This window comes from Argentina silus (assembly GCF_951799395.1).
Source record: "Argentina silus genome assembly, chromosome: 1".
NCBI lineage: Eukaryota > Metazoa > Chordata > Actinopteri > Argentiniformes > Argentinidae > Argentina > Argentina silus.
This window is the reverse complement of record NC_139655.1, coordinates 12,483,360-12,498,820: the sequence shown is the minus strand read 5'-3', so window position 1 is coordinate 12,498,820 and position 15,461 is coordinate 12,483,360. Positions and strand designations below refer to the sequence as shown.

General features: G+C 43.2%; 2 protein-coding genes across 3 annotated transcripts; one reads left to right on the top strand and one right to left on the bottom strand.

Annotated features, from left to right (window-relative positions):
- Positions 1-1,276: 1,276 nt before the first annotated feature.
- On the bottom strand, positions 1,277-6,947 carry haus3 (HAUS augmin-like complex, subunit 3). Of its 2 annotated transcripts, XM_083681822.1 has the most exons (6): positions 6,841-6,947; positions 4,993-6,028; positions 4,458-4,670; positions 4,048-4,280; positions 3,413-3,701; positions 1,277-2,667 (listed from the first exon to the last, which is right to left on the bottom strand). In XM_083681822.1, exons 2-6 carry the CDS (start codon positions 5,965-5,967, stop codon positions 2,440-2,442), a joined length of 1,938 nt encoding a protein of 645 aa, XP_083537948.1. In that variant the 5' UTR covers positions 5,968-6,028; positions 6,841-6,947; the 3' UTR covers positions 1,277-2,439. The 2 variants fall into 2 exon arrangements, with proteins under 2 accessions (XP_083537948.1, XP_083537949.1); XM_083681823.1 differs by lacking the exon at positions 6,841-6,947 and having other exon boundaries at positions 4,458-4,667; positions 4,993-6,453.
- A 67-nt stretch (positions 6,948-7,014) lies between these two features.
- Positions 7,015-14,480, top strand: LOC310806421 (prostaglandin reductase 1-like). Its single transcript, XM_083672507.1, has 9 exons — positions 7,015-7,117; positions 8,018-8,142; positions 8,276-8,321; positions 8,527-8,586; positions 10,158-10,325; positions 12,738-13,011; positions 13,242-13,347; positions 13,645-13,763; positions 14,100-14,480. Exons 2-9 carry the CDS (start codon positions 8,037-8,039, stop codon positions 14,208-14,210), a joined length of 990 nt encoding a protein of 329 aa, XP_083528633.1. The 5' UTR covers positions 7,015-7,117; positions 8,018-8,036; the 3' UTR covers positions 14,211-14,480.
- The last annotated feature ends 981 nt before the right edge of the window (positions 14,481-15,461 follow it).

Sequence of the window (15,461 nt, the reverse complement as noted above, 5' to 3'; positions counted from 1 at the left end):
AGCCAAGTGAAGGACAACATTCTGACCCACTTGCCAACACTAAAGGAAGCCAAAAGATCAGCCGATCACCTCCACAAGTACTCAACCATGTTAGAAGCACTGCATGCAGAGTTTTCGAGGCGATTTCAAGATTTCAAAACTCTTGAGAGTGAAATGCACATGGTTTCTTCTCCCTTCAACTGCAGTGTGGATAATGCACCAAGTGATGTTCAGATGGAACTCATTGACCTGCAGTCTGACACACTTCTGGCAGAGCACTTCAGGTCAGTCTCACTGCTGGACTTTTACTCCTCCCTCAAAGAGGAGAACTTTCCACACCTGAGGAGGCATGCTCAGAGGATTCTAGTCCTCTTTGGATCTACCTATGTATGTGAACAGACATTCTCAGTGATGAAGTTCAACAAATCCAAACACAGATCCTCTATCACTGATGACCACCTCTCAGCTGTCCTTCGCATAGCCACCTCAGACATTCAGCCAGATTTCAATGCCCTTGTTCAAGCCCAGAACAGACTGGATTATTCTCACTGAAGAGGTAAAATGAGGTGGAAAACATTACAAGTTATTGTTTGTTGTATTGCTGTATTTCTATAAACTTGTTAAGTTGTTTGTTGTTTTTCATTGTTTGTGGAGATTAACAAGTTAAAAATAAATTGCACTGATTCAATAATTGTTTTTGTTTTCTTATTTGACTTATACACCACAATTTCACATTGCCTAATATAAATATTTTCAAAATATATAATTTAGTGCATTTTACAATGGAAGAAAGTTGAGCAGAATTAAGTTCAAGTTATCGTTGGTGTGGCCCTCTGACACAATTCAGGTTTCTCATGTGGCCCCTTGTAAAAATTAATTGCCCACCCCTGCTCTAGACTCACTGTGCCTGCAGCTCCTGTAGGCAGTGGCTGGAAAGTGACTCTGGGCCCGGAGAGCTTCTAGGATCTTCTGGCCAGATGCAGATAGAGGCCCAGAGTACAGCCTGCTACTGCTGCTATACCTCTCCATATTCTCCTCTTCTTCCTCTCTCTCTCTTCTCAACCTGTCTGTCTGCCTGTCTATAGCCAACATAGAACACAGAGAGAGATCTGTGTTGGTTATGTTGGTCTGTCATTGTTCAAACTGGGCTGACTGATATGGCCATCTATAATGTAGCATTATGAAGTCTATGATTGAGATAAAATAATAAAAAATATTCTTAGAATGTATAAACATGCTTGAAAGAAAAAGGTCCTGCCTTTTTCTTGAAAAATAAGAAAAACATAAACAAAACAAAAACATAATATAATTTTATTTGCACAACGTTTCAAAATTGTAAACCATACATTAGATGGGTTAGCAGTGACCGTAATAGCAGAAATGAAAATATTATCAAGAAATTAAGTGTCAGATAGAATAGAAAAGAAAACAGAACACAAAACCTAAATTGTCATGGGAGGAAAATTAATTCTCATTACATTAGTCCACATTGTTTATATCATAAGAACAAAAATTCAAACACAGAAATGTGATCAAAGACAAACAATTAACAAAACGCTCGCAGTAGAACAAGAAACACGACATCTGAATTGAGTCAAGACACCATACAAGTTGCAACAAGAACACAGTCATGGGTTCCAATCATCTGCTGCCAGATCCAAGGATGATGATGACACCATACAATGTGGTATTTGTCTGACCAAACACTGCACTTCTCTGTCCTGATGCATTGTCAAAAAACTCCTAATATGAGATGTACACTCACCGAGCACTTTATTAGAAACACTATACTAATACTGGTTAGGGCCTCCCTTTGCTCTCAAAACAGCCTCAATTCTTTGTGGCATTGATTCCACAAGATACATTGATACATGGAAACATTCCTTTGAGATTCTGGTCCATGTTGAAATTGTTGCATCACGCAATTCCTGCAGATTTTTCAGGTGCACTTTCAAGCTGTGAATCTCCCATTCTACCACATCCCAAAGGTGTTCTATTGGATTCAGATCCGGTGACTGGGAAGGCCACTAAAGAACACTGAACTCACTGTCATGTTCATGAAACCAGTTTGAGACGACTTCTGCTTTGTGACATGGTGCATTATCATGCTGGAAGTAGCCTTTAGAAGATGGGTAAATTGTGGCCATAAAGGGATGCACATGGTCAGCAACAATACTCAAATAGGCTGTGGCATTCAAGTGATGATTGATTGGTATTAACGGGCCCAAAGTGTGCCAAGAAAACATTCCCCACACCATTACACCGCCTCCACCATGAGAAGGTTAGGTGCAGGTGTTCCTAATAAAGTGTCCGGTGAGTGTATGTAAAGGCACTACTGCAGGACAGGGTTAGTACTGTGGCATTGAGCAGAGGTGGGTGGGCTGTGCTTTGCTCTTATACCCAGAGGATAGGCAGAGACTGGGTGGATGAGAGGAAGGAGGAAGGAAGATGAGGGCTTCATTAGGACCTGCCCCCCTTAGGAGCCACTTTGCGCTCCAGCTCCTCCACCACCTTCTGCAGCAGCCTGGCATCCAGGTGGAAGTAGACGTACAGTTCCCTCTCCCGCCTGAGGTGGGCGCTGTGGTCCAGCTGGGAGCGTTTACCCTGCACATCTGCCATCATGTCTTGCATCAGTCTGTACAGACCGTTCAACTGGGTCTCCACATCCACCAACTTCACTGTCAACTCCTATGGTGGAAGGGAGAGAGGGATGGCGGGAAATGGATAGAGAGTGGGAAGGTGAAGGGGGGAGAGGGAGGGATATTAGCATACATCCTGAGAGGTGAGATCATATCATAGCTTGAAAAAAATGAATTAACAAAGTTACTATAAAAAGGAAGTTATATACATACTATTCAGTTATTTCTTTACAGTATAACATTTTTTTCTCATCTGATTACAGATATTCATAGCCTTTCTAGAATGCTCACTATCATATACATAAAAAACAACAGTGACTTTTCGAGGAGAAAAAAGATAAGGTGTGGGTGTGTGTATGTATGTGTGCATTGATGTGTCAGGATCTTCACTCAGTGGGAGCTGAAAACCTGTGGGGACTGGGGAGAAAACATGAACTTGGTGCAGAGATATTTTACATCAAGTGGACAGAGCAATAAGAGATCCCCTTTGACCGTCACCTGTGAACCATGTAACTTTACATAAGAGCAGTGCCACCTGGTCCAGCCCGTCAACACTAATATAAAACCACAGATACAGACTCATCATGCAGTGTCCTAAAACTCAACAGAACCAATACTGTAGCCGTACAACATACAACTACTATCCCAGTTTGTGCAACCACTTTCCCAACCTAACAGTGGTGGTGGTGATGGTGGTGGTAATAACAAAACTATGCTCACTCACGCTACAGTACGTTTCATCTCAAAGGCATGATGATGATGAAGAGTGTGTGTGTGTGCAGTCAGAGACGTACCTGTGCATTGGGGCAGAGCTCCTGGTTGGTGGTTCCAATGGGACATACCTGCGGCGCCAGGAGCAGCTGCTGGAGGCCCGAGTATGTTGCACTGCGCAGGGCCTCGCAGTCGCCATGGAGACGCTCTCCCGTGTAGCACTGTTGGCGAGACGCCTCAGCCACCGCCTCACAAGTGGACTGTAACTCCCCCTGTAGGTCACAGGCAGCACGCTCCAGATCCTCGTAGGTACAGAAGGGCTCCTCGTGGCCTCGCTCCGACTCACAGCCAGACTCTAGAATCTGGAGCAGTCTGAGAATGAAACAGGTTTGGTTGAACATGGACTCATGGTTGGATTATTTACTTTGCTTTACTGAATCGCTTTTGGGGATATCAGAATTTACCTGTTTTCAATTGTGTCAACAGAACATTCAACAGCATCTATTTGGAGCACATGCTACTCTCTAATCACTATTATCAATGTTAGAGAGAATAAAATACATGTTCATAAGTTAGGCTAAATCTATGCTAGTCAAGTGCATCAAGGGGGTACGGTTAGGGGTATCGTTCATAAGATTAACAACTTGAGTGCTTGAGCTGGGTGCTTTGAGTGAGAGAATGGCATACCACGTCTGACTAGCACAGCCTTTCCCCCTACCTGCTGAAGGCTGCATCCTTGGAACTTATGACGGGGCTGGGGCTGGGGTCGATGGCCAGCTCAGGCTGGGCCAGGGCCTGGACCCTGTGGGCCGTCTCCTCCCATCCCTTCCCCAGCCTGCCAGCAATCTCTTCCAGCTGCTTTAGCATCTGTCTCCCCCTGCACAGCTCCATCTCCTGGGCCAGGTGGAGGAGCTCAAAGGAGGCTTTCTGGTGGAGGAGGTGGTTTTGGACCTGGGGGGTGAAGATAGGATGAGAAGTTCATTATCCTCTGTGGGAATACTTGTCTTGAAGCTTACAAGTATACAAATAGAAGGTAGGAACAGCACACACCTTAAAAAGGGCTTGTAAATAGGCTCATCAAAATTGGACAAAATAACAGATGTTTAATTACAAACAGTAGTTCGGTACCTGCTCCTGCCTGGAGGTGTAGTAGTGCTGGCGGGCCAGCTGCAGGGTCAGGTCTCCCCTCACCACGGGCATAATAAGCAGCCTGGCACTCTCCCTCAGAGCTGCTGGTACTGGGCCCTGGAGCAGAGCCTCCAGCTCAGCTCCCACACCCTGCAGCTCCCGCCTGGCAACGGCCTCCCGCACCTGCTGAGAGGAGGAAGAGGAGGAGCCCTGCTAGAGGAGGGAGACAGGGAGAGAGAGGAAGAGAAATAGAGAGAGAGAGAGAGGGGAGGTAGAGAGATGAAGGTGGGGGACATTTAGGGGAGGGAAAGAGAGGGGGAAGTAAACTTTAGTGACTGAATAATCCTTGTTAGCATTAGCTGAGTGTGTATAAGGTTAGACTAAATTGAGTAGAGCTCAGAGAATACACCATGAAAAATCCTCAGTGCTTCAGCCTGCTGTTGTTGTTATGAGAGAGCACTAATTCAAAGTAAATGCTGACTTGTGCAGCCAGCAGTAGAAACAGCTTTGCCCATTACCCACCACCCTTCCTTACCTTGGCATGTGAACGCTGGTTCTCAGAGAGCCACGTCAGTCCAGCCCTGACCCCCTTCTCCTCTGCCCTGGCTGTCAGCAGCTTGTGCTGGGTTAGGATATGAGCCCACTGTAGCCTAGCCATATCTTTCCTCCTCCGCTCCACCACACTCTCCTCGCCTCCCTCCTTCTCATCCCCCTCTACACAGCAGCTCAGGTCCAGCAGCTGAAAGCTCTGGGAGCAGGAGGTCTCCACCATGTCTGAGATGCCCTGGAAGAACTGCCTCTGAGTGAAGGCCGACAGGGCCTTGGTGTTCAGCTCCTCCTGGTGGAGGTACGGCTCCAGGGACAGTTGAGACAGGAGGACTGGGGGTCCCTGGAGGACCGTCGGGGCCACAGTCTCCCCCTTCTTAGTCTCAGGCTCTACTCGTAGGTACGATGCCAGCTTCCTCACCTCGTCTGTTAGACTCTGTAAGGCTGAGTTGGTCCCGCCGTTCTCCGCCCCCAGTGCTGCTTTGGCATCCTTGAGCCTGTGGGAGGCGCTCTCCTGTTCCAAGTCCAGGCGCAGGGCGACATCCGTGCAGGCGGTGGCTAACACTTGCATCTTCTTGTGTCTACGCTGCTTCAGCTGTTTCTCCTTGCGAAGGGCCTGGAGCTCCACCTCCAACTGCTCTAGAGGCACCTCCCCCTCCCCTGAGGAGGAAGAGGAAGGCCCAATGACAGAGATTCCATCTTTTGCCCCACAGGTCTTGAGAACCGTGTCCAGTGCCGCATCATCCAAGATGGGCTTCCCAGAGTCCTGTAGCGCCCTGAAGGCCCGGGCCTCCTCAGGCCTGAGCACGTTGCTCTGGTTGAGGGTTTGGCAGACGAAACGCAGGAGGTGAAGGTTCTCCGGGGCGCAGTCGAACATCCAGTCAAACTCTGAACCCTTCAGTGATGACACGCCTGGGTAACCTAGGCGACCCAGTGCCTCCACATACTGGTGACCGTTTAACATGATGGTTCTGCAGCACTGTTTGCTACAGCCCAGCTACAGCAGGGTCGGGCGTCACAATGAGCTGCAGGGTTAGGTGGCAGGGTTTCAAGTAAAGGGTGAACATTGACAGAGATACAAGAGGAAGATTATGATTGATCACTGAACAACATCATCAATAATAGTAAAGACAAATGATACCTTTGAGTCCTGTGGAGAAGATATTCAAGTAGGCTGGCTGCAACATTTCAAATTTAGGGAATTGAATACTGAAAAGGGATCAGTGGCATGATAGCACCACAAAGCATATCTGACCTGAACAAACTCACAGCATTGGCTACAAACTTGTCCCTCAAGACCTTGTTTGACTATCGTTCTACCCTGACTGCGCCCATTATTTTAATGAAAAAACAACAACGATTTTTATACTCGAGTTGACAATAACATTAATCTCAACTATTCACTATGAATCACTTCTATAGTTCAGATTATTAAATCATTTGGTGTGATGAACAATTAACAATTAACACTGCATTTCGTTGTCTCTGTACTTGTACTCTGCACAATGACAATAAAGTTGAATCTAATCTAATCTAATCAAAGGGACAAATGCAGAGAACAAGGTGAAGCAATTTTACCAGTTGTATTTAGTTTCACTGGTTTGGAGCATGAAAATGACAAATCCTAAAAACAATTTACTATCAAATCAAAAACAATGACAGGTTGGAAATGAAAGTAATGCTTCACAAGAAATATTATATTTGCCGTAGAAGCACAGGCTGTATACCTAACTCGCTGGCTAGCTGCATTGCTAACGCCCTACCTGAGTTTCATGAAGTGAAAACAAACACTACCCTGATTCCTCTACTTTCAGTTTGTAGTAGTATTTTCTCTTACCAACCAATTTCGAAGAGGTGATAAACGTGTCAGGACAGTTTTTCAATGTTTCAATTCGAAGTTGATTCTCCTGTACAAGAAAGGAAGGAGGTAGCAAAGGCAGGCGGCTAAACGCGCGCGTTACGATCCAAATGAACGTACGTTCGTTGCGTATGACGTCAGACTCCACCAAGAGTTTCCTCAGAGTTGTCGAGCCTCTCCGTCCATGCTCGAGCCTCTCTGTCCATGCTCGCTCCTCTCTGTGGATTGTCTTATTCTTCGTCGAGAACAACGACTGGTAAGTCCAGCTGTGTATAACATTCTTTATATTCGAGAAGAACACGTTATTTTTTATTTGTGGTGAACAGCCTGTGGCGCTCCAACTCCATGTACAGTAGCTAACGGTATTGCATTGGTTTTCATGGTAGATTTTTGTTTGGTTTTCTTGAATGGCATCGTTTTATGAAGCACTCTAGCAGCCAGTGTTAAAAATGTATATACACGGAGAACTTTATTAGGAACACCTGTACATCTTCTCATGGAAAGGCAAGGCAACGCCTGTTCCATCTCAGGCAGTTGAGGAAATTTAAAGTCTCCCGGAGGATCCTTCAGTCCTTTTACTCTGGAGCTGTGGAGAGCATCCTGGCTAGTAACATCACCGTCTGTAGGACCAGAGCCTGCAGGATAATGAAGGACCCTCAGCATGATAATGCACCATGTCACACAGCAAAAGTCGTCTCAAACTGGTTTCATGAACATGACAATGTTCTTCAGTGGCCTTCCCAGTCACCGGATCTGAATCCAATAGAACACCTTTGGGATGTGGTAGAACGGGAGATTCACAGCTTGAAAGTGCACCTCAAAAATCTGCAGGCATTGCGTGATGCAATAATTTCATCATGGACCAGAATCTCAAAGGAATGTTTCCAACATCTTGTGGAATCAATGGCACGAAGAATTGAGGCTGTTTTGAGAGCAAAGGGAGGCCCTAACCGGTATTAGTATAGTGTTCCTAATAAAGAGTGTACATTCCTAAGTTGTGCCTGTTTTAGGTTTTAAAATGTGGTAATATGGTACTGTGTGCATGACTTTACAGTAAACATGTTCGTTTAGGACAAGATGAGGCATGGTCTCACTCCAGGTGTATCTAAATAAATAATACTTAATTAGTAACAGCATACTGTTCTCTCTCTCACAGTTGTCCAAAACAAAGAGCCATGGTTCCAGCTAAGACATGGATCCTGACCCAGCACTTCGAAGGCTTCCCCACAGACAGCAACTTTGAGCTGAAATTGGAGCAGCTCCCAGAGCCTAAAGATGGAGGTAAAGACTGAGGCTATCAGGAACCTGTGTCTAGCCATGGATTACTTTAATTGTACTTCTTGTACTGTACCTGACGATGAAGTCTGTGGTGGGTAATGTCATTTCTTTGACTGGGTTGTTTTGTCTATTTCAGAGGTCCTTCTGGAGGCAGTGTTTCTCAGTGTGGATCCGTACATGAGGTAGGGGAGAGCAGACCTAGAAGATTAGGGGACTCTTAATGCCCCATTGGTAACATTTGTCCATTGAGCTCTGTTTAGTCAAGTAGTATCCATGTGGAATGGAATGTCTTCACATCATTTCCATTCCAAAGCATCATTAGTTCAGTCTTGGATTGCAGCAGAAAAAACAACAATAATCTGATTGGTCCTTATTTGTCATCTGCAGACCATTCAGCAGAATGCGTATGAAGGCGGGCAATGTGATGATCGGAACACAAGTGGCCAAGTAAGGAAAGGGAAAACACACAGTGCCTTACATCTGCAGCAATGTGATGATGCATGGCTCAAGTTTACTGGAAGAGGATGGGGGCACCTGGTTTTAATTGGACTGCAATTGGCCACTATGACTCTGGTTGAAAGAAAACAATTTGAAAGCTCTTGGCTTGATGTTCTGAGGGTTGCCTTAGTGTTTCAATATGTTTTCCAGAGCAGCTTTGTCAGTGCAGTGAGTCTGGATAAACACATATAGACACAAACAATTACTCCCTGACTGAACCTTCTGGAGGGCTCCTGAAATTATTTATTTTAGTTCAGTTGTGAAGTCACATGCCTTGATTATGTATATATACAGGGTAATTTTCAAAGAAACTTAAAAGATGACATACACGTACATTTCCCTGTACCCAAGCTGCACCTATGTATTGAGAAGTGACAGTGCCTTCGGAAAGTATTCAGACCCCTTCACTTTTTCCACATTTTGTTGTGTTATAGACTCAATTTAAAATGGATTAAATTAAAATAATTTGCCATCAATCCACACACAGTACCCCAGAATGACAAAGCAAAAACAAGTTTTTTGAAATTTCTGTATTAAAATTGAAATACAGAAATACCTCATAATATTCAGATCCTTTGATATAACACTCTTAAAATTTGCTGAAATGCAAAAATGTCATCAACAAATCACTCAGTAAGTTGAATTAAGTCCATCTTAATGCAAGGATAATAGTTTATGTAATTTTGGAATTAGCATCTTTGTTTTTATAGGGTCTCTCGAGGAAAAGGCTTTACAACTCATGAATCAAGTGGCCAGCGACGGCCTGGGTATGGAGGGGTCACTCAAAATCCAGATGAATAATACTTAAGAGCCACCTATATGTTTGTTATTTTCATTTAACATCATATGGTTTGAACCCTTTAGTTGATTATATGCTTAAAATGTTTTGTTTTTAAGATGAACCTTCACCATATACTGAGCGCACCAGAATCCGAACCATTCCTACTGTGCTTCATTGCCGACTGTCACAAAACCAAAAGCAAATTTTACTGCATTAAAGATTACTATAAAACATAACGCCGTAGATGATACGATCTTAATCAACCTCTGGTCCATTCCCCAACGCTAAATCCAGCATGGCGTGATTGTCAAATCTCTATTTTCCGATTACTTGATCATCGGTAGCATCAAAAGCATCTACAAAACTGTAACGAGTCATATATATGCTATTGTCTGGGTAGCGTCTGTGTCTGGCGAAAGCAAATGAAATGCATCCTACCCTGGTGCAACCTTTACAGGGGCGTATGTGTGTACGTCTTTTTTAGAAGTTGAGGCGTGAGGTGCGAATATGGTATTAGCATATTTTGTGAAGACAGCGCACACTTTCTGCGAGCCGAGCGCAGAGCTGTTTGCGCACCATATCGTCACTTTTGAAAATTGTCCAAGACCGCAAATCGGACTCAAACCTCAGATTACGTTTTCGTGGTTGCTTTCGCCCGTTTGAAAATACCCGGATATCTTCTGTGAAACCTTTTGATCTTGCTGACCCAGGGTTGTTATATGTACTTACTTTTTTCCAGGGTGATCCAGAGCAACAACACAGCCTTCCCTGTTGGGTGCCACGTGATAAGCAAGTGTGGCTGGAGGACCCACACAGTGTCTGATGGGACAGGCCTAACACCCCTCCTGTCAAACTGGCCCCAGGATGTCCCCATGTCCCTGGCCCTGGGGGCTATCGGCATGCCTGGGTAAGGTGGTGGGACTCCTGAGCGCCAATCTTATACACGTCAGTCAAATGCAATATACTGTAGAACCAATGAGATATAGACCCAAAAGTCCAAACTCTAAGCTAAATCAAGCACGCCTAAAATACTTTAATCATTAATAAGTAAAGTTTAATGTATTTGATATGGTATTATGGTTTTATATATACATGGGCTGTCTATAGCTCCTGTATCTGAGTGAACTGGTTCACTGTGACAATATTCATATCAGATGTACTGTACTTTGAGTACAGTACATCTGATCTTTACATGAAACGTGAAAGTCTTTGAGAAGAACATTCAACGTCATTTGTTCCAAATGTTTCCATAGACCCCATGTCTGCCAGGGAAAGCAGCTGTGTCACTGTGGCATTTTTTTCTAGTTTGACATTTAAGCTCCAGATGTCTCCCGAAGCATGCCGACACTCATCAATTATGGCTCTGATCTGTTTAACTCTTTATACTATTTTTGATAGATATTAATCACAATCTTTTGCACATTTAATCAAACAATCTTAAGTAGCAGTTATACCAAAATACTAAATCTAGCTCCTAGTTACAGTGCCCCCCATAAGTATTTAAAAAAGAAAAAGGAAGCATTTCGTCTTCTTTTAGCTCTATACTCCAACAGTTTGGATTTTAACTCAAACAATTACTGTGGGGTGAAAGTAGAGATTCTCAGCTTTAATCCAAATTATTTCAAATTGGGTTCACCATTTAGAAAGTACAGCATTTTAAAAACATACTCGCCGTATTTCAGGGCTCCAAAAGTATTGGAAAGAAAATCATATGTCATCATAAACAATTGTATGTCATCATAAAAATGTGCAGTATTTGGTTGACAATCCTTTGCATGCGATAACTGCCTGAAGTCTGCGACCCATTGACCCCATTGGACGCTGGGTGTATTCTCTGGTGATGCCTTGCCAGGCCTGTACTGCAGCCATCTTCAGTTGTTGTTTGTTTTGAGGTCTTTTTGCATAAAATCTTATAATCAGGAAATGAAATGCATGTTCAATTGGATTTAAATCTGAAGATTGACTTCCAGTCAAGAACTTTCTGCTTTTTGTCCCTGAAAAACTCCCTAGTTGCTATGGTAGTATGTTTGGGGTCATTGTCTTACTGTATGATGAAGCGCCATCCAATGAATTTGGAGGCATTTGCTTGTACTCAAGCAGACAATATGTTTCTGTACACTTCAGAATACATTCTGCTGCTGCTGTCAGCAGTAACATCAATTAAGACAAGTTCTTGTGGCAGCTACAGTATACATGCCCAAACCATAGCACCCCCTCCACCATGTTTCACAGATGAGGTGGTATGCTCTAAATCTTGGGCAGATCCTTTTTTCTCCAAATTTTCCGCTTGCAATCACTCTGGTACATGATAATATTCATCTTATCTGTCACTCTGGTACATGATAATATTCATCTTATCTGTCACTCTGGTACATGATAATATTCATCTTATCTGTCCACAATACTTTTTTCCTCTGCAGGCTTTTAGGTACTCTTAGGAAACTGTAACCTGACCCTTCTTTTTGAGGATAACTAGTGGTTTGCACCTTGCATTGACGTATTCTGCGGATGGTAGTCTCTGACACATTGATGCCTACCTCCTGGAGAGTGTTCCTGATCTGTGGGACAGTTGTTTTAGCTTTTTTCGTAATTATGGAGAGCAATCTTCAACCATCCTCTTGAAGTCTTCCTTAGCCTACCAGCCCATTTGTGACTGCTGAGCTCACTAGTGCTTTATTTCTTTTTTAATGATGTTACAAACTGTTGATTTTGGTAAGTCTAAGGTTTTGGGTAAAATATATTTATTAAAAAAAAATGTGAGCATTGATTACTTTGTCTTATGATGACTGTTGGATAGATGATTCACTTACTTAAACAAATGTATTGTTGTAAGTCGCTTTGGATAAAGGCGTCTGCTAAATGCCATAAATGTAAATGGGTATATTTCTGATCGATATTTCTGATATTTCGCCCTCATAATGGCTTCCTTGACATTCATTGACGTCTCTTTGGTCCTCATGTTGACAGACACCAAAGGCAAATGCAAAGCCTAGAATCAATACTAGACATTGACAGCTCTCTTTTGCCTGCACAAATGATGTGACGGAACACACCTGACTAACCAGAAACACCTGTCACCTATCAATACTTTTGGTGCACGGAAATGGGGGGGGGGGGACTATGTATAAAAAGAGTTGTAATTTCTAAATGGTGATAACAATCTGAAAAGTCATTGAATGAAAGCTGAGAATAGAGCTAAAAGAAGACAAAATGCTTCCTCTTTCCAATACTTATGGAGGGCACTAAGTCAGGTCACATAGGAAAAACCCAAGATCCTTCTCATTATTATAAGAGTGCTCCCCTCTGTGCTGCTCCACAGGTTGACAGCCCTGTATGGGCTAGAGGAGGTGCTGGGGCTGCAGGCGGGGGAGACCCTCCTGGTGAATGCTGCAGCCGGGGCGGTGGGCTCTATCGTGGGGCAGATCGCCAAGATTAAGGGCTGCAAGGTGGTGGGCTCAGCCGGGTCTGACGCCAAGGTGGCCTTCCTTAAAGACCTTGGTTTCGACGAGGCCTTCAACTACAAAACCATCAGCTCGCTGGAGGAGGCTCTGAAGACTGCCTCGTCTGACGGATACAACTGCTTCTTTGAGAACGTAGGCATTGGGCAGCCAGAAGAATTGCTAAATAGTGTTTAGTGTTATTTGATAGAGGATGATTTATATAGTTATTGATTATGAATTGTGTGATTGAATTTACATTTGTATCGCAGACAGGGGTTTCATGTCAAGTATTTTTCCATTGTTAATCAGGGCATTTCAGTCAGATCTTTGTTTTTCTTTTGTATTTTGCTGGATAGAACTGACACTTTTCCTTTGGTTGGTAGGTGGGAGGCCCTTTTTCTACTGTGGCCATATCTCAGATGAAAGAGTTTGGAAGGATAGCCGTGTGTGGTGGCATTTCAACATACAATGACACCACTCCACAGACAGGTCTGTTATCACAATTTTCTCTCATCTTCATGCAAAATCAAATAAAAATGTGATTTTTATATGCCACATTTAAGATGATAAATGATTTTCAAATTATGTTTTGGTGTGAATCTGGAATATACTACGTTATAGTTATACAAATAACTATGTAGTCATTTTAAAGTTACACCACTAGAGGGCACTATGACTCAGCAGTACACTCAGACCCACCAGCTGAATGTGGTTCCTTCGTGATGAGGGTTGCTATTTCATTGCCTTTCTTTCTTTCTTTCTCTCTTTTTTTCCTCACTCTGGCAGGCCCTTACACACACCTGACTATGATCGTCAAGCAGCTGAAGATGGAGGGCTTCATGGTGAGCAGGTGGGAGCACAAGAACCCAGAGGCTCTCAAACGGCTGATGGCATGGAAGAGAGAGGCAAGTTCTAAAACATACAGTCTGAGCTCCAGAATTATGTATAATAACGCTAATGAGTGTGCCTAGGAATTGAGTTGGTTATTTCTGGGGGGTTTGGTGTGAATGGCTCTACCCACTAAATTCTTCTCCAGCAGTTGCCAAGGTCCAGACTAACATAGTGGGTCCACTTCGGTGTGAATGGGACAAGCTAAAACAAATTGAAATAGTTTTTAGTCGAAGAATAGACTTACCAACAAGACGTAACTGAAGCCAGTGTGTCTTTTGTTGTAGTGGAAAACTCCCATTGATGCTCTGTCTAAGCTGTCTGTTGAATAACCATATCTGTTTTATCCATAGGGAAAACTGCAGTGTCCAGAGCATGTCACTGAAGGCTTTGAGAACATGCCTGCTGCCTTTATGGGGATGCTGCAGGGTGAAAACATGGGAAAAGCCATTGTCAAAGTCTGAAGTCATTGGCTACGTTCCAATATCTATACTAGCAAACCACATAGAATTTAGCAATGTATTGGCCATGCACTGGTGGATAAGTGGTATGCTAGTGTGGACATTGAAAGAGAGTTATTATGTGAGGCGGGTGGCAACACGGAACACTACTCATCAGAAAGCCACAATTTAACAATAATGTTAAATTGTGATTATTCTTGGGCTTCACAGTTCTTCAATTGTTTACTGTTTACTGTTTTTTCAATAAGTAATAAAGCATCTTCCTGGCTTGTTTTTCTGTTTTCTGTATTGTCATTCATACAAGTATTATTGAAATGAAGTGTTGTTTAATAAGCAAGTGTACCTAGTAAAAGCAAGATTCTCCTCCATCTCATTGCTGTACTTAGACAAATAGTTTCCCTGTCTTTATCACTTTTCAAATAAATGTGCCCAAATAAATACTAGGCATCTCCTTGAAGGCAGGAAAAAAAGACCCTCAACACCTCTATACCTCATTATGAGTGGATCCAAAATGATAGACCTTCTACTCTATCAGCCGAAGCTGTCTAGTGCAGCCTTTTGTTTGATCTGAGAGAGGGGCCTTATTTTTAGACACTGATTTGAATTTCATTAGGCTGTGATGACAAGTGCCTTGTTTCCATGGTTAGGAGTCTGGTACTTGAGGAGACAAAAAGACACAGGCCCTATTCAAATACGTCAGCCATGTTTATTGATTAAGCCAAGCCAGATCAGAGGGAAAGAACGGAGGACTCATATAATACAGTTCAGTGGGGGGTGTCAATACTGTGGAAAGAATAGACATGGTTGATTTAAAATTGCAAATGTAAATAGTAATAATAAATAAATGCAACTCCATTGTTATTTGTTTGAAATGCAATGTAGTGAATGTGAAACAGTGGTTATTGATGAGAGTTTCCCAGGAGATTTTTTTTTTTTTTTTTTGTGAAAAACACTTCATTAGGAACACTATACTAATACTGGATAGGGCCTCCTTTTACTCTCAAAACAGTCTCAATTCTTCGTGGCATTGATTCCACAAGATGTTGGAAACATTCCTGTGAGATTCTGGTCCATGATGACATGATTGCATCACGCAATTCCTGCAGATTTTCAGGTGCACTTTCAAGCTGTGAATCTTTCGTTCTACCACATCCCAAAGGTGTTCTATTGGATTCTTATCCGGTGACTGGGAAGGCCACTGAAGAACACTGAACTCATTGTCATGTTCATGAAACCAGTTTGAGACGACTTGGT